The 21,054-nt window shown below is 42.0% G+C and overlaps 1 protein-coding gene across 1 annotated transcript in view; it reads left to right on the top strand.

Moving 5' to 3' along the window:
- LOC126298340 (heart- and neural crest derivatives-expressed protein 1-like) overlaps window positions 1–21,054 on the top strand; it is a 101,552-nt gene that overhangs the window by 68,287 nt on the left and 12,211 nt on the right. Inside the window, exon 2 of the mRNA XM_049989636.1 lies at window positions 9,989–10,221. Within this exon, the coding sequence (XP_049845593.1) occupies window positions 9,989–10,221 (233 nt within the window). The remainder of the gene's footprint in view (window positions 1–9,988; window positions 10,222–21,054) is intronic.

Raw genomic sequence — 21,054 nt, 5'->3', positions numbered from 1 at the left:
TATCTGCACCTTCCTTAGTACTGGACATAGTCACCTCCATCACACATATCGGAACACGCACATACATTAAAGCCTGATGCTCAACTGCGACCCCCCACTACTACAAGTATAATACTTGACCAATAAATGTTTCCAAACGTTGCAAAATAGTGCTGACCGAAAATCAACGATGGGTGGACATGTCTCTTAGGTTTTTTCTTGCGAGTGCTACCACTGTGTCTTAGAAAGTGAGACGTAACCGGTCATATGTTAAAAAAAAAACCGATTGCAACAACTACTGTATGTTACCGTCACTAGCAGTCTTGGTTCTACAGCTGCACGCAAGTATCCATGTTAAAAGCTACACCTGCTCACAAATCGAGGGTGACATTACCTCTGAATGAGGTCGGCTTTTCCAGACAAATATCATGACGGTGATGGTAGGAATGTGTATTATCAGACCAACATGTAGCCCACGATGCAACCTCGTGATAAAATTAACGAATTTTGTAAGTGATTCGGCTAAGGAACGTTGTATGTAAGGGGCACTTGCGACTCCCTGACACCGCCCCAGCTAGATAATTCTATAGTATTTGTAGCGCCTTCTGTCTCGATACCATATCAGAGGTTCCACGATATTTCTGCCAAGTTATAAGCAATGACTGATTGAGAAGGAACACAAACAGCAGTAGTAGATGATGTTCTGATTGAGGTCATAAGAAAATGTACACTAGAGTCTCAGATCTCTAGTGTTACACTATCCGCTAGAAATGATGTCCATGATTTGGAATCAGGTCTTTCCATTCAAGCACATACCTGCGTTGGTTCCTATTCACAATTCCTTTAATGATTACAACCACTACTCAACTATATTTCTGGCACTCCCATATCTTGCAGCGAGTCACCTTCCTTGAACCTGTCTGCTGCAGTCAAATTACAAACTGGTTTTAGTCAGTCCGTACGAATCTTGCAACTGATCTCATTTCTACAGCTATGCACATGTGATCGTTCCAATTTTAGTCGGAACTGAGCAGAAGTCGGAGAAAGTGATATCCACCACCTTCTGCAACCCGTGTAGAAACAGAACGACCAGAGTTAATGCAACAGGACCGTGTTTTGACCATTCGGCGGAAATGCGCACAATGTGATACATATCCAAATTAGATACAGATACTACACTCCGAAGCAGATCCGCGACCAGTCAAATCAATCAACCTGACATACTATCATTGTTATTCTCTACCCCCCAACAGAGAAAAATTACGGACTATAAAAGCCCCACTAACTTCATCCGATATAGAAGTCACCCAGGCACCGATGCTGGCGCAATGACGAGAGATTTCGCAACACTCCCCAGAAAAGTGCAGTGTGCAACCCTCCAAGCGTTCCTAACGGTATACCCAGTCCCTCACCGAAATTACATCTCAAACTGCTGGTGCTACGACAGCCTGCGTGGCACTGCAGAGGCCCTTAAAATTTGATCACCTATACTCTAGGTGAATCATCGTATCCCACAGACTATACTAAATCGCATGAGACGCTCCCTCTGGTCCTGTGTAGTTGTTTGAGACACTGTTTTCTAACACGCTTTTGTACAACGCCAAACATTTCGTTTTTCTACCACGACGTCAAGACCTGTGCCTGGTCCTAAACTGACATTCAGAAGTTCTGATCCACGGCATTTTGTAGGAAACTAGATGTTGCATGGTGTAAATAATGTTCTTATGGTGGATAGCATAACACGCCACACATTGACTGATATTAAATAAAAGACAGTTAAAACATAAGGAAACCAGAAGAGTTCTGCAGCGTTGGTGTAGGTCTCCAAACATCAGTCAAAGGTGATTCACGAGCTCTACATTTAGACTTGTCTCTCACACTGGAATAGCTGATGGCGCTGCGTTCCCTTTCGTCTGATTCCTCACATTTCACTTATGTGCGCAATCAGTGTTTCGGTGCTATCCACCCCAGAAGGTGCTGTCCATCCAGCAAAACTCTTTCCACAACTCAAACAAGCGATGTCAGTCAGTCATTATGTGGTAGCCATCAGCATGCCAGTGCACGGATGGGATGGAAAAGACACCATCGATGTACTCTAATAATAAGCACCACAGCTGATAATGCGAACAATTTTAGTAATTTTACACTAACTTCAACACAGGCCAATGAAGTGACAGCATGTTTCCCCAGTTTCAGTATCATAGCTAAACAACCCTTTCTCCACTCTGCGAGTATCATTTCGAGCATGGATAGATGACGCTGCAGTATGTCCATTCTGAGTCCTCACCCATATCGAGTTGGGCCCATGTTGAGGAGCTTAGCACTCCTTGTCGATGTATAGTAGCAGATTTCAAAGTGGCATAATGTAATAGCAGACAGTTAAGAACAACAAGAAATAAATGATTTTCATGCGCGATGGAGCTCCAAATGGATGGAGTTTGACACATTTTTACGTAAATCAACCAAGTTATGAACTCTTAAGTATTGTTCTAGAGTCTAGGATTGGTAGCTGGAAGGTATTGTTAAGAGAAAACATAAACACATGCACTCCTAAGGCTACAACGTTGTGCACTTAAAACGGTCTATAATGTTAGATTACCTGCGTTTCCGACCTATCAGTCGTATGGAATGTAGCGTTGTTAATATTTCATTGTAAGAAATATATTTCAAGCATATGACATACATCCTTCTTCCCAGTTTCTCTACGATAAAACAGAAAAAAACTACTTCTGTAAAACACTTGCTCTGCGTGATAGAAGCACAATATAGCTATTTGGAGACGTGTAGTGTCCACTGTTCACATCCGATTATGGTTCAGAAATTATATGATGCTTGCATTAGACCTATATAAAATGATCGTTAGTAGCGTTGGATACCTCCTACAAGGAAACATAAACTCATAGCAGCAGCGTCTGACATGTGAAAATTACGTCATTCTGTCACTAACTCTTTAAACAGCACATCTGCCAGGCAAATGTGTACACGGCGATTACAGCACCTCACGAACACCTGTCGCTAACTTAGTTATGACACTGCTTTAAACCATATAGAGAACACCTGGCTGTATATGACTAGAACGCAGGCTATGTCACGCGACTGATGCATCCACACAGGACACTGGAAAAACTGACCTGCAGCAACTTATCCTTCTCTAGAATGTGTCAGTCAGCCATTAAATCATACCTCGCTACAGTTCCATGTCAATCGATCACCCTGTTCACTCCCTGTTACCCTTTGACGCAGATGCAAATAGGTTTAGAGGTGAATGGTGCTCTGTCCTCCTGAAAAGCATCAAATACAGTAGTCAAATTGCGTGTATCACTGGAACCTCAATAGACATATAGTATAATGCTGCCTCGATAGAAAAAAATTGACTGCTTCCCTGATTCCCTTCATTTCGATGTCGATGTTTCCTCGGATTCCTTTTGTTGGTGCCACATACTTGTTCCCATGTACAATTTGTTTGGTGCGAACCAGAAGATACGCAAGTACTTACTCAATTTCCCCACATTTTGGTGTATATTTGGTCAATGTATGCCTATTCGCTGATCATTTTTCGCAATTCTATCGATTTTATGTCAGATCTATCCATCCAATCATGACATCTCGTTCTGTGTTCTAAAATTGCCTGTAAATGTAGCACAGCTGCCAAAACCTAGCCCAAATGCAGTGATCAGGAGGCGTAATATAGCACTGTACTCGACTGTATCCAGTCACACACACACACACACACACACACACACACACACACATATATATATATATATATATATATATATATATATATATATATGCCAAGTGGAGACTATTTCCATCCAAGTCCAGGTGGGCATGGCAATGGCGAAAATATAACAAAATTTGAATTTCCCACCTGGGAGTGGTGCGTATCACTTTTTGTATTTCATGCCACCGCCATCTTGGATTTGGGGTGGGAACCCTATCAGTGTGTCTGTGACGTCACATGTCTAATAGTACTTGCTTCATCAGCTGATGTCATGACCGCCACCTTGTTGACAGTGCCCTCTGGTGGTGGCGCTGTGTATTAGGGTCAGTTTGAGTCTGGACCTCCTGGCAAACACACTATTCCCAGCCATCTTGGATTATGTCAGAGATGAGAGCGCCCTCTGGTGGTAGCACTGTGTACTAAGTCAGTTGGAGTCCGGACCTGGTGGTGAACACACTGGATTGCTGTGCTGCACGAAATTGTTTAAATAAAGACTTCTGTCCAAGTCCTTTTCCCACGAATCCTTAGGAGGAAGTTGTGGGCGGGTGTCTGATGTTAGTCCAAGTGTCCTTTCTTTCGAGCCATTTTCTTAGCTTCGTAGTGATACGTGAATTGACCTTTCTTTACCACTAAAATTCAAACTTGCCGCCAGTTCATAGGTAGAAGTGGCGGTTGGGTGACTATGGTTAGTGTGGGCAGCCTAAGTGACCTATCTTCCTGCAATTTTCTTAGCTTAGGAGAGGTAACTGTGGTGTGATGCATTATCCTGTTGGAATTTGAAATTCCCCCCGTTTTTCTGGGAGAGGGGGGCGTGGCACTTTCCCGCCATTGCCGCCATCTTGGATACATCTAACAACAATGCAGAGTGTGTTCAAATGCAGGCTGCCCCTGTAGTCACAATGACCCCCGAGTCAGTGTATTGATCAGTTCTCGAGTAATACTGTGGAGGCTGCAGACCACAGCGTACTCGTAGGTATGATAGATCATCATAAATAGTGTCTCACGGTCTCACTCCATTACGCAATGGCACGTGTACGGATCACAAGCACAGGAACTGGTGCAATGTCTTGTACTCAGGAGATGTACTTCACTAACGCTCTGTCGTGGTTTTCAACCTCGCAGGATGCTACGGAACCTTATGCCGTGTTGCAGAGGTTGCAAAGAGAAAGCAGTGACTGTTGAGAAAAGCAGTAGCAAATCTTAAGAAGTATCAAAAGCACGTTGCTGGTACATAATAAAAAGACTGTACATTTGGAGGATACAACATGAACTGTTCAAAATAAGTTTTGTATGACTCTCATGACCTGCTTAGTTCTGATTAGAAACCTCTTTCTGAATACTCTTCTGATCACAAAAAACTGCTGTCTACAGCCACACATGTTACGGAGTTGGAAGTAAACTTGCATTATCATTGAAATTTTCATTGTGCCTCGTATTGTGAGCGCGATAATGTGGCTTATGTACTCTGTTCAATCTGTCAACTTGTCTCGAAGGGTCATTTCGAGATCAGACTGTTCACAAATTGTCACTTTATGGCAGGGCGGGCTACCAGCATGGGAAGTTGCCTGCCGCCTAGAACTCACGGCTCGTATGTACCCCGAGGAAAAGGAACCGAGCTCTGCCTTCTTAGAGGCAATCAGTACGCAACCATCTCCACACAGTCAGTTTGTCTCCTACGTGTAGATTACGAGCAACAGTACAAACTACCCGCAGCACCGTGTTACGCGAAGGAAATAAGCAGGGGAATTCCGACAAATGAACCTGGTCAATGGCAAGGGATTCTCTTCACCAATAACTGCAGAATTTGTCTGGCACATGATGATCGTCTTATAAGATTGTGAAGGCGACCTGATAGCTATGCACATCTCGATCCTGCAGTCCCATGGCTTTAGCAGGGAAGTTGGTCGCTCTTCTCAGACTTATTGCTGACGTAGAAATGAAGACAACTTATCCGATATTTTTTTTATTTTTTATTAGATAAAGTATTCTGATGATGGTGTGTTTGAAATTTGAAGCTTGCTCTTCCGAAACGTGTCAGTTTTAAGGTTATCAGATTCTAAGGTGATTAACGTTAAAAGTGTAGTTGATCCAGAATTCTTCTTTTCATTTTGCTTTTTCCCGTGTCTCTACCGTTTCGGTTATGTTGTATCGGATTAGCAGGGTTACTGATGTTTGGTGGCCGAAAGCTCTTCCTGTCGTCACCCCCCCCCCCCCCCCAATCCCCCACGGACGTATCTTTGGACCCCCATCTGTCGGTGTCTAGTGTAGATGTCATTTTCAAATCTAATAACATTTTATAGGAGTTTGCGTTGTGTGTATCTGAGGTGGGGCGTGAGGACCAGTCCGGCATTCACCTAGTAGCAGGTGGAAAAGCGCCTAAAAGTCAAATCCAGGCTGGCCATCGTCGTTAATCTGCGAGGTGGATTCGATCTGGGGCTGGCTCACCTCCTCGTATTCCGGAAGCGTGCGATTTCGTAATTTCCGCTATCCAGGAGAGTCGCGGTTGAGCCGGAATATTTTCTTAAATTATTGAATTGCGCCTGCGACCTCTGGCTGTGGATAAAATTAAAGAGCATTATATTTATTACCTCCAACTGAAAGCTGGCATAACGCTGTCAGAGAAAATATGGTTTTCTAAGAAATAATGAGACGCTTATTTTCAATGAGACGTACTAAACTACACGTATTTAAGGCAGTTTATCATTTACAATGCCACCAACTTCTTTGCGTAAACACACACACACACACAATTCAAAAGCAACGAGAACAGCATGCCACATTTAAAAAACTATAAAATCCCCAAGATTGGCTTAGTTTTACAGATGCTCGATATAAATCGCAGATTTCAATGCGAGATGTTTTTAATAGTTTCTTGCAGAAAATCCGAACCTCGTCGTATGCTAAGAACATGAGCGGCAAAACACAGTCAATACTTTCAGTGCCTGATAGCGATGGTAGCGTTAGCGATCACAGTGCCCAAAAGTGGAGTTACTAAATACCGGTCTCCGAAGGAAATATTCCTGGTTTCTGATCAGGAACTGCTGCTCACACGGGTAACTTAGAATAGATATCCTCGGTGTAACGAAGCGACTCAAATCACTTAATAATTGCAAGTCTTCCGGTCCACATTGTGCACCAGTTAGATTCCTTTCACAGTATGCAGATATGATAGCTTCATACTTACCAATCATGCTCAACCTACAACACCTATGTACGTACTTTGTGCCAAATATGACGTTAGCATACAATAAATGTTACCTTCTGAAAGTAATTCTGAAGTTTGACTGTGTGTTTACCTAATGGACAGAGGGTATCGTTCAAGGATTGCTAACTATTCCTGTTAATAAAAAGCTCAAAGACTTTAATTTTGTAAGTAATGAAAGTAGCAAAGTTCACGTAAATGAAATACTAAACGGTTGCCAGCCTAATTAGGCATAATACATCGAAAAATTAAGTTTAAAGAAAAATAAACATGGATTGCTGAAGAGACTTCCATTAATGCTCGTTTTAAACAGTGCAATGGATACACAAAACTAACGAACGAACTATGTTGTGGTTAGCAGTAGATAACGTTTTACACAAATCAGCAAACGTAGGGAACAAAATAATACTTCACTCGCGGTAATAAGATTTACTATTGCAATGATTAATTAATTCAGTACTAATTCAACATTAAGATGTTACTAAAGACGCAATGGACTGAAATTGGGCATGGAAAGAGTTGTTATTTCAGCTAACACACACATACCACAAATGAAATTAAATAATCCTACACCTATACTTATTATGCCTTCATTATTACCAATGTCACAGATTTCTTTTAATAGCGACAAAAAACTATCTTTAGTTCGACTTTTTTACAGTGGAAAAGTATATAGTGGGGGCCCACAAACTGTCATTTACTCTATAGGTAAATTCTGTAACTACTTCAGAGACAATTGCATTACACTAATGTGGATTTCTAACCCCTCTTGAATTGGTTTATATTTCAACCCCATATAGCAATTTACTCAATTAATATTTTCAAATAAAACTTCAGAAATTAGTTTCTAGTAATAGTTACAACAAAGTAAAGTTTCATGAAAGTTCAAATTATGTGCCTCTTTCATCATCTGTGAAGCAGGTGGTTTAACTAGTATCATTTATACACTTTAGCACTGAAACTTTGCCACATTCAAAGTAGAAACAAATCACTGATTAGTCAGAAACAGGATACTCGGTCTTTAGCACGTTTGGGACAGGACCCTGCATAGGTTTCATGATCAGGGCAATGTCAACGTTCCAACACATATTTTATCACTGAAATTATTATTGAAAAAAACACACACAAATGTTCTAGTTCATACTTAAATACGTATCTGATTACCTGAAGTTAGCGGAGTAGTGGCGCAATAGTGGTGGCAAGCACGTGGCGGCCATCTGGTCTCACTTCTTGCAGTTTAAGGCTCTATTCAAATCTTCTAGGCGACGTATCAATCATTTCACAGCCATTCCGTAATACAAGAGCGCCATATTACAGCCGAAACCACATCCGAGGCAATGTCAACATAAGTCGGCTTCTGAATGCCTCACTTGGCACCTACGGTGTTGGCTGTATAACTCCTGGCCACTAACTGTGTAATGTGCTCTCTCTCTTGCCGCCCAGATTGACCGCCAAATCCATCTTTTCACGAGCGCCAAGCCCCTTCCGCAGCGGAGGGGATTGCCTACACCTTTTCCTTTATATAATACAACTTCCCTAAGCATGAACCAGTATTCAAAGTAGAATTTCTCTTTTGCGGGCATACATATTTTATGAAGTTTCATTATTTTTAAACATTATTAAATATTTACAATATATCCATCATAAACTTCCACTTTCCCTCTGACAGTTCAAAGATCTTAACTAGTACAGAACAATCACTTCATAGTTAAATATACATAATAATACTGTATAAACTACTTACAATCGATAATGGTGTTACAAACCATTCGCTCGACGAAAGATCCGTGCGTAAACACTGGAAAATTTCCAGGTAACACCAGTAGTTAAGAAATGAAACAGCAGAAATCCGCTGAATTACAGACTCATATCACTGACGTCGATCTGCAGTAAGATTTTGGAACGTGTACTGTATTCAGCCATTATGAATTACCTCGAAGGAAACGATCTATTGAAAAATAGTCAGCACGGATTCTGAAATATATCGTTCTTGTCCAACACAACTAGTTGTTTATTCTCGTGAAGTTACGAGTGCTATCGACAGGGGATCTCGAATTGATTCCATATTTCTGGACTTCCAAAAGGTTTTTCATACCGCTCTTCACAAGCGGCTTCTAATCAAATGACGTATCTGTAGCTGTCTGCTTAGCAGAGTGGTAACGTGCTTGCTTTCCATGCAGCGGGTCCGGGTAGGGTTCCCGGTCGGGTTGCAGATTTTGTCCGCTCGTGGATTCGGTGTCGTGTTGCCCTCATCATTCCATCCTCATCACCGACTCCCAAGTCGTCCAGGGCGGTGTCGACTGAAATAAGACTTGCACTCGGCGGCCGAATTTCTCCGTTTGGGGCCTCCCAGCCAACAATACCATACGCTCAATTCATTCTTTTTTTTTTTTGTATCTATGGAGTGTCGTCATAGTTGTGCGACTGGATTCTTGATTTACTGCCAAAAAGGTCACAGTTCGTAGTAACTGAGGGAAAATCGTTGAGTAAAACGGAAGTAATATCTGGCATTCCCCAAGGAAGGGATATGGACCCCTTGCTGTTGCTGATGTCTACAAACGATTTGGGTGGGCCAACTTAGATTGTTTGTAGATTATACTGTCGTTTGTCATCAGAAGATCAAAAAATGTAAAATGATTTAAAGAAAATACCTGTGTGAAAGAAAAAGTGGCAATTGTCCCCAACGCCAGCTTGTGCAGAATGAGCTACTCATCGGTGTCCGGTCCCCACCGTCGCGACCGGGAGCCACTCCTGCCAGCAGCGCTAGACGGTCAACAGACGGCGCGCCCGAAAGACCGAAAGATAGCACAAAGTGCCGGCACGCGAGCAATTATAAAGACATTGCTTTCGAGACCAGTTCTGTGCGTAAGGGCTGAAAACAACCAGTGACCTCTATAAGGGGCTGCTATCTTACGTAGTGTAAATTACGGTTATCACAATGACCTACAGTTTTTGGATTAAGCTCAGAGGTTAATACGATTGATCACCTAGAGAAAGTTGAAATGCCACCTTGTCTGCATGCAGTGCGAAGCATCTGTGAGCGAAGAGAAGCAGATATTACTTCTATGTCCGGTGTGTGACAGGCCGCAGACATTGGCGTGTCGAGCTACGGGGAGTTGGCACCGTACTCGAGCCTGTGGGACCACCACCACCACCACCACCACCACCACCACCACCGGCACGCGGGGGCGGCGGGCGTGGCAGGCCCAGGAGCCATGGTGGGCTACCCGGGCGCGCACCCTGACCTCATCGGCTTCGCGTCCGAGCTGTGGTCGGCCGCGCCGCAGCACCGCGCGCAGTGCATGCTGCAGCAGAGGTGACTACCACAGGAAAGGGCTGCACTCATCCACTCTCTGCCGAATGCCTACATTTAGCAAATTGACTGTATTACACGTAGCTCGTTCGAATAGGAAGAAAAGAATACAAAAATTCGTTCTGAATAATTCAATGACTTAAGCGAAGAAAATAGCAGTGGCTGGTAATCAACGACGAAGGAAGTCCCGCAGGGCTTGATTTTTGGTCCACTCCTATTCCTTATACAGGGTGTTACAAAAGGTACGGCCAAACTTTCAGGAAACATCCCTCACACACAAAGAAAGAAAATATGTTATGTGGACATGTGTCCGGAAACGCTTACTTTCCATGTTAGAGCTCATTTTATTACTTCTCTTCAAATCAGATTAATCATGGAATGGAAACACACAGCAACAGGACGTACCAGTGTGACTTCAAACACTTTGTTGCAGGAAATGTTCAAAACGTCCTCCGTTAGCGAGGATACATGCATCCACCCTCCGTCGCATGGAATCCCTGATGCGCTGATGCAGCCCTGGAGAATAGCGTATTGTATCACAGCCGTCCACAATACGAGCACGAAGAGTCTCTACTTTTGGTACCGGGGTTCCGTAGACAAGAGCTTTCAAATGCACCCGTAAATGAAAGTCAAGAGCGTTGAGGTCAGGAGAGCGTGGAGGCCATGGAATTGGTCCGCCTCTACCAATCCATCGGTCACCGAATCTGTTGTACGAACACTTCGACTGAAATGTGCGGGAGCTCCATCGTGCATGAACCACATGTTGTGTCGTACTTGTAAAGGCACATGTTCTAGCAGCACAGGTAGAGTATCCTGTATGAAATCATGATAACGTGCTCCAGGGAGCGTAGGTGGAAGAACATGGTACCCAATCCAGACATCACCAACAATGCTTGCCCAAACGTTCACAGAAAATCTGTGTTGATGACGTGACTGGACAATTTCGTGCGGATTCTCGTCAGCCCACACATGTGATCACGTTGGAATGAAGCCTCATCCGTAAAGAGAACATTTGCACTGAAATGAGGATTGACACATTATTGGATGAACCATTCGCAGAAGTGTACCCGTGGAGGCCAATCAGCTGCTGATAGTGCCTGCACACGCTCTACATGGTACGGAAACTACTGGTTCTCCCGTAGCACTCTCCATACTGTGACGTGGTTAACGTTACCTTGTACAGCAGCAACTTCTCTGACGCTGACATTAGGGTTATCGTCAACTGCACGAAGAATTGCCTCGTCCATTGCAGGTGTCCTCGTCGTTCTAGGTTTTCCCCAGTCGCGAGTCGTAGGCTGCAATGTTCCGTGGTCCCTAAGACGCCGATCAGTTGCTTCGAACATCTTCCTGTCGGGACAACTTCATTCTGAAAATCTGTCTCGATACAAACGTACCGCGCCACGGCATTGCCCCGTGCTAATCCATACATAAAATGGGCATCTGCCAACTCCGCATTTGTAAACATTGCACTGAGTGCAAAACCACGTTCGTGATGAACACTAATCTGTTGATGCTACGTACTGATGTGCTTGATGCTAGTACTGTAGAGCAATGAGTCGCATGTCAACACAAACACCGAAGTCAACATTACCTCCCTTCGATTGGGCCAATCGAGGAAGTACAGTACATACTGACGAAACTAAAACGAGCTCTAACATGGAAATTAAGCGTTTCCGGACACATGTCCACATAACATCTTTTCTTTATTTGTGTGTGAGGAACGTTTCCTGAAAGTTTGGCCGTACCTTTTTGTAACGCCCTGTATACACTCTAAGACAAAAAAAAAGTCTCACCACTAAGGCATTATCCGAAAGGGCCTGAAAGAGGTAGACGTGATGTACATGTACAGACAAACAAGTGATTACAACTTCGGAAAAATTGGATGACTTATTCGAGAGAAAAAGCGTCACAAATTGAGCAAGTCAATAAAGCGTTGGTCCACCTCGAGCACTTATTGAAGCAGTTGTTCTGCTTGGCATCCATTGATAGAGTTTTTGGATGTCCTCCTTGCGATACCGTGCCACATTATGTCCAGTCGGGGCGTTAGATCGTCACAACCACGAGCTGTCTGGAGGACCGTGTCCATAAGGCTCCAACCGCTCTAAATTGGGGAGAGATTCGACGACCTTTCCGACCAAACTGGGTTTTGGAAGCACCCAGACAAGTACTAAAACCTCTGTGAGCAGGTGGGCGTTATGTTGCTGAAATGTAAGCCCAGGATGGCTTAGCACGGCAACAAAATGGGACATAGAATATGATCGACGTACCGTTGTGCTGGAAGGTTGCCGTGGATGACAACCGGAGTCCCGGAATGGCTCCTCAGACTGTAGGGAAGCAGCCTACTCACGCCGTATAAAATTCACAGCAGTCTTTCCATTGTGTGCCACCAGTCCGCTGTAACTAGCTCTGACGTCATAAATGTTGCGCAATACTTTAAAAATTAAGTAAATAACCTGAAACGGTTCTAGCATGTCAGGAGTAATGCTATATCATTATATGGTGAATATCAGTTAATTAACTTTAACCACTTTCGAAATATGGACGTTTTTCTGTAAAAATCATTGGCGCAACAGAAAAGAGCTAGAAACCTAAAAATTTATATTTAAATTCCTTTTGCATAATAATTTAGTAGAAACAGTGTTCTGTGTTTTTAGTCGAAATTTATGATTTTCTGGTTTTTGTCTTTAAAATTAAGGAAGCAAGATAGATTAAGAAGGCGAATATATAAAGCTAGGATGTTTAAATTTAAGTAGAAGGGAGATACGCTACAATCATAAAGATGTGAGAAGTTTCAACTGAATAACTATAAAACTACAGTGATAGCGTATTTCCAAAGGGCAAGTTCAGAGCTCGTCTAATGTGTATAGTGTAATTAAATTAATTCTCTCGCCCAAAATATTGGACTTTGTTGTTGTTGTCTTCAGTCCTGAGACTGGTTTGATGCAGCTCTCCATGCTACTCTATCCTGTGCAAGCTGCTTCATCTCCCAGTACCTACTGCAACCTACATCCTTCTGAATCTGCTTAGTGTACTCATCTCTCGGTCTCCCTCTACGATTTTTACCCTCCACGCTGCCCTCCAATGCTAAATTTGTGATCCCTTGATGCGTCAAACTTTTATTATGATTACTTGCCTGTGTGCTGATTTAAATTGAGAGCTTCATTGGCCATCAGCAAAGGAAGCAATGATTTATTTGATAACTTAAAGTGGTGCATTACTAGCCCAGCGGCTAGTCGGGACGGCGGAGTTAATCAGGCGTCCCCTTAGCCGTCCGCACCGCGGCTTTATATATAAGAACGCTGCGCGAGGCAAGAAGGCCCCAGTTCTCTCCAGACGCTGATCAGCGCGCCACCTGTGGCGGGAGTCGCGTTGCGTCGGTATCATTGCTATAAACAGCCTCCGATGGCGTAATAAGTTACTCGGGACACGCGTAACCATGAAATCGTTTTCGAGTGAAGTGTTAATTCTGCGATGACTTTAATGGCCTATCTCAGTTTGCGTATGTCGTATTTTCACGTGCCGCCACGGGACAGAAATTCTACCATTATTTAGCGTGGCGTTTGATGAACATTATCATCAAATTATGGAGAGCATTCACTTAAACATTTAATTTGAACAGTTATAGTTGCATCCGCGCATTAGACTCTGAACTGCTCTGGTAGTTAGATAGTGTGGATTCTTCTTGGTCTGTGACTTTCAGAATATAGTGAACATTTTAGAAAGAATCGTTTTTGATTATGAATCCCAGACAATCTCCTAATTCCTCAGAGCTATAAGCTGTAGCTATAAGTGTATTTCTCAGTTGAAGGGGGCACTAGGAATTCTAATTACAGGCTTCACGTTTTGCTAATCACTTTCTGGTTGCCAATATTGTAGTTACTGAGCCAGTGTTGAGAACGGCAAACAACAGCATTAAATAAATCATACGAACATTCATTGACAATTAAAAATTCCACCCGCCGCCCCACATATGTTGCTACTCGGTCGGGAAATGCATCTTTTCTACATGACATTCCACATTCAATCACAATAATTTGCACCCGCCGCCCCACATATGGTGCATCGGCCGGGAAGAAACAAACGGAAGAAACTGAGTAAAAGTGAAAGTGATTTTTTAATATTCGGATTCGGGAGTGAAATGCGACACGCAACTGAGTAATAAAACAGTGATAGTGTTAAGTGTGCAAGTGGACAACGCAATTGGATTAACAACGCATCTGGATTGAAGGAGCTGGCACTGAGTCTAGCGGCGCTGCCGGCATCGCGAGAAGCCAGTTTCGCCTCACCGCAGTCATGCGACGGAGCAACCGGAGCACACACACAGCAGCCGTCGAAGTGCCGTCTGCAGTTCAACGCGCCGCGTCGCATCACTAATCCTGGTACCCCGCTGGCAACGCCATACGTCGTGCAGAAGGAACTAAGTTAAGTGAAAAGCTGTTAACAATTTTACTAACCTGCACTAAAAGACTGTCGGCGATGGAACCGCAAAAAGAAACTGAGGTTAAACTTAAATCAAAACTTATGTCTGTTGAGGGAACTGTAAATCCAGACAACGTTTCAAGTGTAAATATGCATGAAAATAGTAATGTTAAAGTGAAATATGAAGTAGTGTCTCCTGACAGTAGTGTGAAAAGGGGCAATGATTCAGTAATAGAGACCCCTGTAGTAAAGCCGAAATCAGAAATTGTTAATTTATTGGATGATAGTTTCTCTGATGAATTAAAAATGAAACAGTCATCAGAGATGGTAGAGTTTAAGAAAGAGAAGTTAGACATGACTGATCAATCAGAAGTTTCATTTAGTTTTGATGATTCCGGTGTTGGAGCTAGTTTTTCGGTACCTGAGTGCAGTAAAAAGCCAGCTAGTGAGCAACCCAAAGATACTGGGGCTATGGATTTAAATGTAATACTACAAGCAATAGCTGCCAGTAATGCTAGAATGACAGCTGAATTAAAGTCTGAAATAAGTGAACAGGTCAAAAGCAGTAATGCTGAATTAAAATCTGATATAATTGAGGTAAATAATAGGATTGTGGTCTGCCAAACCAATTTTAATAAACGATTGGAGGTAATGGACAATACCTTCAAGGCTGGTTGCCAAACCAATTTTAATAAACGATTGGAGATAATGGACAATACCTTCAAGGCTGGTTGCAATAAGTTGAAAGAGGATCTGGACAGTTTGAATTATAAAACTGATTACAACCATGAGGATATTAAGAAAAAGGTTGCTCAACAATTTTCTGAAATGTATAAAACAGTAAAATCCGAAGTTGCTGAGGTTCGCAAAGACTTCCAAATGGAAGATGCGAAGCTGGAGCACAAGTTAACAGACAAGATCGAGGCAGAGTCTGAACTGTGCTCAGATAGGTTTAAAGATGTTAATATAAAAGTAAGCATATGTCAAGCAGAAGTAGATGCAATCAAAACTGATACTACTCATATTGTGCAAAGAGTAGATAATGTTGAAATGAGAGTAGAAAATATTAGTACTAACATTGCTAACATTGAGAGTAAAGTAGCTTTAGTAACTTCTGGTAATGGTAGTATGTAACAAGTTGTAGCTGCAAACGCCGCTTTTATCGGGTGTCGGCAGTTCTTGCGGTTCGATCCAGACAAAAATATCCACCCGCTAGATTTGTGGAACGATTTTGAAGATGTGATTCCACCAACTTGGTCTCAACGAGAGAAAATCTCATTTATTAGAAGCCATTTAGGAGGTTACGCCATGCGTTGGTCAACTGATGTTACGTTGAAGTGTGAAACATTAGCGGAGTTTAAAACAGCTTTCATTAATGAGTATTGGTCCAGTAATAAGCAAAATTGAGAGAATTTTGGAGTGGAAAACGCTTCAATGTAGGCAAGGAATCTATTAAAGAATTTGCCAGGTCATGGATCTCACGTTTGTCACATTTGGCCGAAAAGCTAAAACCTGAAATGATAATACTAGGTCTTGAAGGCAAACTGCCATGGTATTGGCAAACTAGAATTATATCTGCCCCTAGAGACAATCTGGATCGTTTCATTGAGTATTTGGAACGTGTAGAACGTGTTGCTGCCAATGAGGAGCAAGCACGTAATAACAGAAATGGTAATAACACTAGGAGTAATTTTAAGAACGAGCTGAATGGCAATGTAAACATCAGAACAGTAGGTGTTCGCCATCCTAAGAGAGGTAGAAAATGGAGAAATAATTATCAGAACCCACAATGGCATCCGAATGATAGTAATTTTGTTCCGAACAAAATTATACAGGTAAGCAACAGTGCGGAAAGTAATGCTATGCCAGTTAACTATAATGGAAATAAAGGAAACAGTAGTAGGCCGTGGCAGGAAAACTAGTTCCCGTCTATGAGGACACTGGCGCTCACCAGGCGGCTACTTTTCCTAAGCCAGTAATTACAGTAATTGGTAAGACAGATCAGAATACTCAGACTGAACATGTAAATGAGGGGTCGGTAGCATCTAAGGATACAGCAGAAATATTAGATCACTCACAGTATTTGACAGATACCGTGTTACAGACGCTTTCTAAGTGGGAAGAGAAAGAGAAGGAACAGCAGTGTAACGGTAGGGAAGAGCTGCAAAATACTGAATTGTCAGGTGAAGAAGCAGAAGAAATAGATGCTTATATTTACGATGAGGATGATGTGCTCTTATCTAAAGTGCCTGTGCAGGATGTTGATTCTGTACTAATAGATTTAGGACAGGAGGTAAGTGAGAATGTAAAGGATAGCCTGTTGGGGGTCGATGAACCTAGTAGCTGTGACCAGTTGTCACTTGAGAAGGAACCCGACGATAATGGTAAAAGTGGTTTAGCTGTAACTGGTGTTATGCCCGGTCTGGAGACGCAGAATCGCCCAGACTACAGTAATTTGGGTCATGTTCAGCAAACTAAATGTAATGAAGTCGTGCGGTGTTTCGATTTGAAATTAATAGACCGACTGGAAAAGGCAGCTGAAAATGTAATTCAGGAAACCCCTATACACTTTGACCTAAATGTAATGAAGACAGATGTCGATCACCTTAGTTGGAGACAGATCCAAAAGGAACTATTGGATGAGTCTGAGGAACCACCTGTACAAACTAGAATACGCCACCCTATAATAATAGTGAATATGTTGGGTATCAATGTACGTTGTCTCTTAGCCAGTGGAAGTAAGGTGAGTGCGATATCTCAGTCCTTCTTTGATGCATTACCTGTTAAAGACAAGCTTACAGTAATTAGGGTATCAGGACTAAGAATAATTGGTGCTACTGGCAAGGTGTCAAAAACGGTAAAGCAAGAAGCTTTACTGCCCTTTAACATTAATAGTAATATAATTGATCATCCATGCTTAATTGTAAATAATCTCAATATTGAGGTTTTAATTGGCATAGATTTCTTGTCAAAATATCAGAGTGTTGTTGACTTTGAAACAAGCCAGTTAAAAATGGTCTTGCCTATAACCGGAGTAATTGAGGTACCTTTTATTGATAAACATGTAGTAACTAATGATGAAACTTGGGAGTTGCCTATACGAGTTCTGAAAAATAGGAGATATTGGTACGAAGATGTTAATCTTAGTAAAAGTAAGCTAAACACAAAAGAAGAAGAAGCAATTATTTTGGACAAAATAGAAGCTAAATTGCAGGAAATCGATAAAATTTCAGCTAATCAGAAGGAAGAACTGAGACAGGTTTTAAAAAGGCATCATAAGGTATTTTCAGATCGACCTGGCGTGGTCAAAGGTTATGAATGTCAATTAAAGGTGAAACCTGGCCAAGTGTTTTTCAGGAAGCCATACCAAATACATGTAGCTAGAAAGGAGGCGGTTCGAAAGGAGATACAGAGGATGCTAGAGTGGGGTGTGATTGAAAAAGCGGTCAGTGAGTACAATAATACTCTTGTTGCTGTGCCAAAAAGAGACGGGAGTGTCAGATTGGTCTTGGACACTCGTTGGTTGAATGAAATAGTGGTTAGGGAAAGTGATAGACCTCAGAACATGGGCTAGTTATTGCAAAAGTTCCGGGGAGTAAAATTCTTAACCTCTATGGACATCACGTGTGGATATTGCAATTTGCCACTGGCGGAAAGTTCAAGGAAGTACACAGCTTTCTTGTACGAAGGAGATTATTATCAATACCGTGTGGTACCTTTCGGACTTAGTATCTCTGTTTGTGCCTTCGTACGTGTGATGTGCCATGTTTTAGGACCAGCCTTAAGTAATAAAATCACAGTCTACGTAGATGATCTGTTAATAGCAACTCCTACCTGGGAAGAACACATAGTTTTGTTAGAGGAAGTGTTAGAGGCTATTGAGAGAGGTGGCATGAAACTAAAGATTGAAAAGACAGAGTGCGTTAAAGAGGAAATAGGTTTCTTGGGATGTATGATAAGTGGAAAAGGAATTCTGCCTGACCTAGGCAAGCTAGCAGTCATTGAAAAATTTGAGGCTCCCAGAAACAAGAAGCAGTTGAGATCGATGTTCGGTCTTTTCGGCTTCTATAGGCGTTTTGTTAGTGATCAGGCTTTTAATGTGCCCTGTCTTCACCTCCTGCTGAAAACGAATACACCTTGGGTTTGGACAGCAGAATGTCAACAGGTGTTCGAGGTGCTTAAACAATCTTTAATTAATAGTCCTATTTTACATCATCCTGATTTTGAAAAACCATTCTGTATGTGTGCTGATGCTAGTGGCTATGGTATAGCTGTGGAGATATTCCAAGTAGAAATAGAGAACGAACAAGAAGTGCACAAGACTATAACTTTCGCAAGTCGATCTTTACAGGCAGCAGAGAGAAATTATGGCATCTCAGAACTGGAAGCGTTGGCAATTGTATTTGGGGTACAGAAATTTGAGCAGCATCAATTAGGTCACAAGATAATTGTTTACAGTGACCATAAGGCGTTGACCTTTTTAAAGACCTGTAAGTTGAGGAATGCTCGTTTGGTAAGATGGTCATTGTATCTCCAGCAGTTTGACCTTGAGGTTAGATATATTCAAGGGAAAGATAATTTGGTAGCTGATGGGTTATCTAGAAGTGAGGAGCTCTGTGATGACGCGGGAATTACAGCAACAGACCTAAGTGAAGTACGAATGTTTGCGTTGCACGTAGTAAAGGAAGAAAGTGCATTAAAGAGGGTGATTAAGAACTTGAGACGTGAGCAGAATGCAGATGACCAGCTGAAATTAGTAAAGAGCTATTTGGGAGATGCCAACTATCATAAGGTTTCGCAGTACTACTGTCTGCATAAAGGTATTCTGTTTAGGAGGAAAAAGGTAGGTGTTTCTGAGTGGAAGCTATGCTTTCCCTCACAACATGTAGACTTACTAATCCACTATGTTCACCTGAGGTATGGGCACTATGGTGCAAAACAGTGTATTGCAAAGTTAAAAGAGAAAGTTGTGTTTGACAACATGTACGGCTGTGTTGCCAAGCGTCTAGCATCTTGTGTAGTGTGCCAGAAAGTCCATGCTGCTAACACCAGAATACAAGGGGATATGCATTCAGTAGAGCCAACTGAAACGCTAGAATTACTGGCTTGTGATTTGTTTGGCCCTCTTCCTGCTTCGAGAGGTGGGTGCACCCATGTTTTTGTTGTTGTGGATGGATTTATTAAATATGTTAAGCTATACACAATTAAAAGAGCAAATGCAAAAACGTTTGTAGAAAAGTTGGAAAAAGATTTCTTCGTGAACGTTGGCGTTCCGAAGAATTTGCTGTCAGACAATGGGCCTCAATTTACTTCTGATAGATTTAAAGAATGTCTGGATAAGGCCTGAGTGAAACATCTGAAAATATGTGCGTATTTCCCCCAAGGAAATATGAGTGAACGTATTATGAGAGAATTGAATAGGTTTTGCAGGACTTATTGTGCTCGGAAACTCTCAAGTTGGGCAGAGCACATGAAGTATTTTGAGAATGTAATTAACAACTTAAGGCATGATGCAACTGGTTTTGCGCCTTGCGAATTGATGTTTGGCCAAGAACCGCACAATGTGATTGCAGATATGGTAGAATTCCCTATTCTAACGCAAATATCAACAGACGAGAAGAAGTTAAAGGCTAGGGCAAATATAAGAAAAAGAGCATTGGAAAGGAAGAAGCGTCATGACGCAAAAGCTGTACCCACCAGTTTTGAAATAGGTCAGTTAGGCCTTGTCAAAACCAAGGAAAAATCAAAGAAAATAAATGCAGAAACAAAGAAATTCGTGTTCGTATACCAAGGACCTTTCAGGATCATAGGAAAACCACATGCCAATGCATATAGGCTAGAGTACCCTAAAAGTAAGAAGATATTAGGTCTCAGGAACGTGATCGACCTAAAGAAGTTCATAAGTAGTGAATGAATTCTGTAGGGAGGAGGTTGTTCTGTAACCTCTACACAGTGTGGCAGCTGTGCAGTCACAGCTGTGAGAAATGTTCTTTCCTTCTCAGATTTCACTCACTCTTCATCATTTCTATCCATCTAAAATTTCGACTTCTTCATTCCATGACATTAAAATCTTCCGGTATGACTATCAAGCCATGAGTTCTGTAACCATTCTATCCACCGATTAGTGAAGAAAATACCTAATGTGACAAACCTAACAGTGACATAAACAACAGAGAAGTATGATGTAATTAAGATACAAATGTATTTGAGTAACAAGTATGTGTAGAACCCTGGTAATATTATAAGTACAAAGTGTTGATTTATTGGAAATGGTCCACCAACAGTAATTTAAAAAGATATACAAATTCATGTACAAGCAGGATCTGAAGTGGCAGTGAAGCCTATTGTATGCTGTAATAAATAGTAAGAGAGAGTGCGTAGTGTTATGAAAAATATGCAGATAAGTTGTAAAAATTA

This window comes from Schistocerca gregaria, chromosome X (genome assembly GCF_023897955.1).
Source record: "Schistocerca gregaria isolate iqSchGreg1 chromosome X, iqSchGreg1.2, whole genome shotgun sequence".
NCBI lineage: Eukaryota > Metazoa > Arthropoda > Insecta > Orthoptera > Acrididae > Schistocerca > Schistocerca gregaria.
This window is presented reverse-complemented; position numbering and strand designations above follow the sequence as displayed.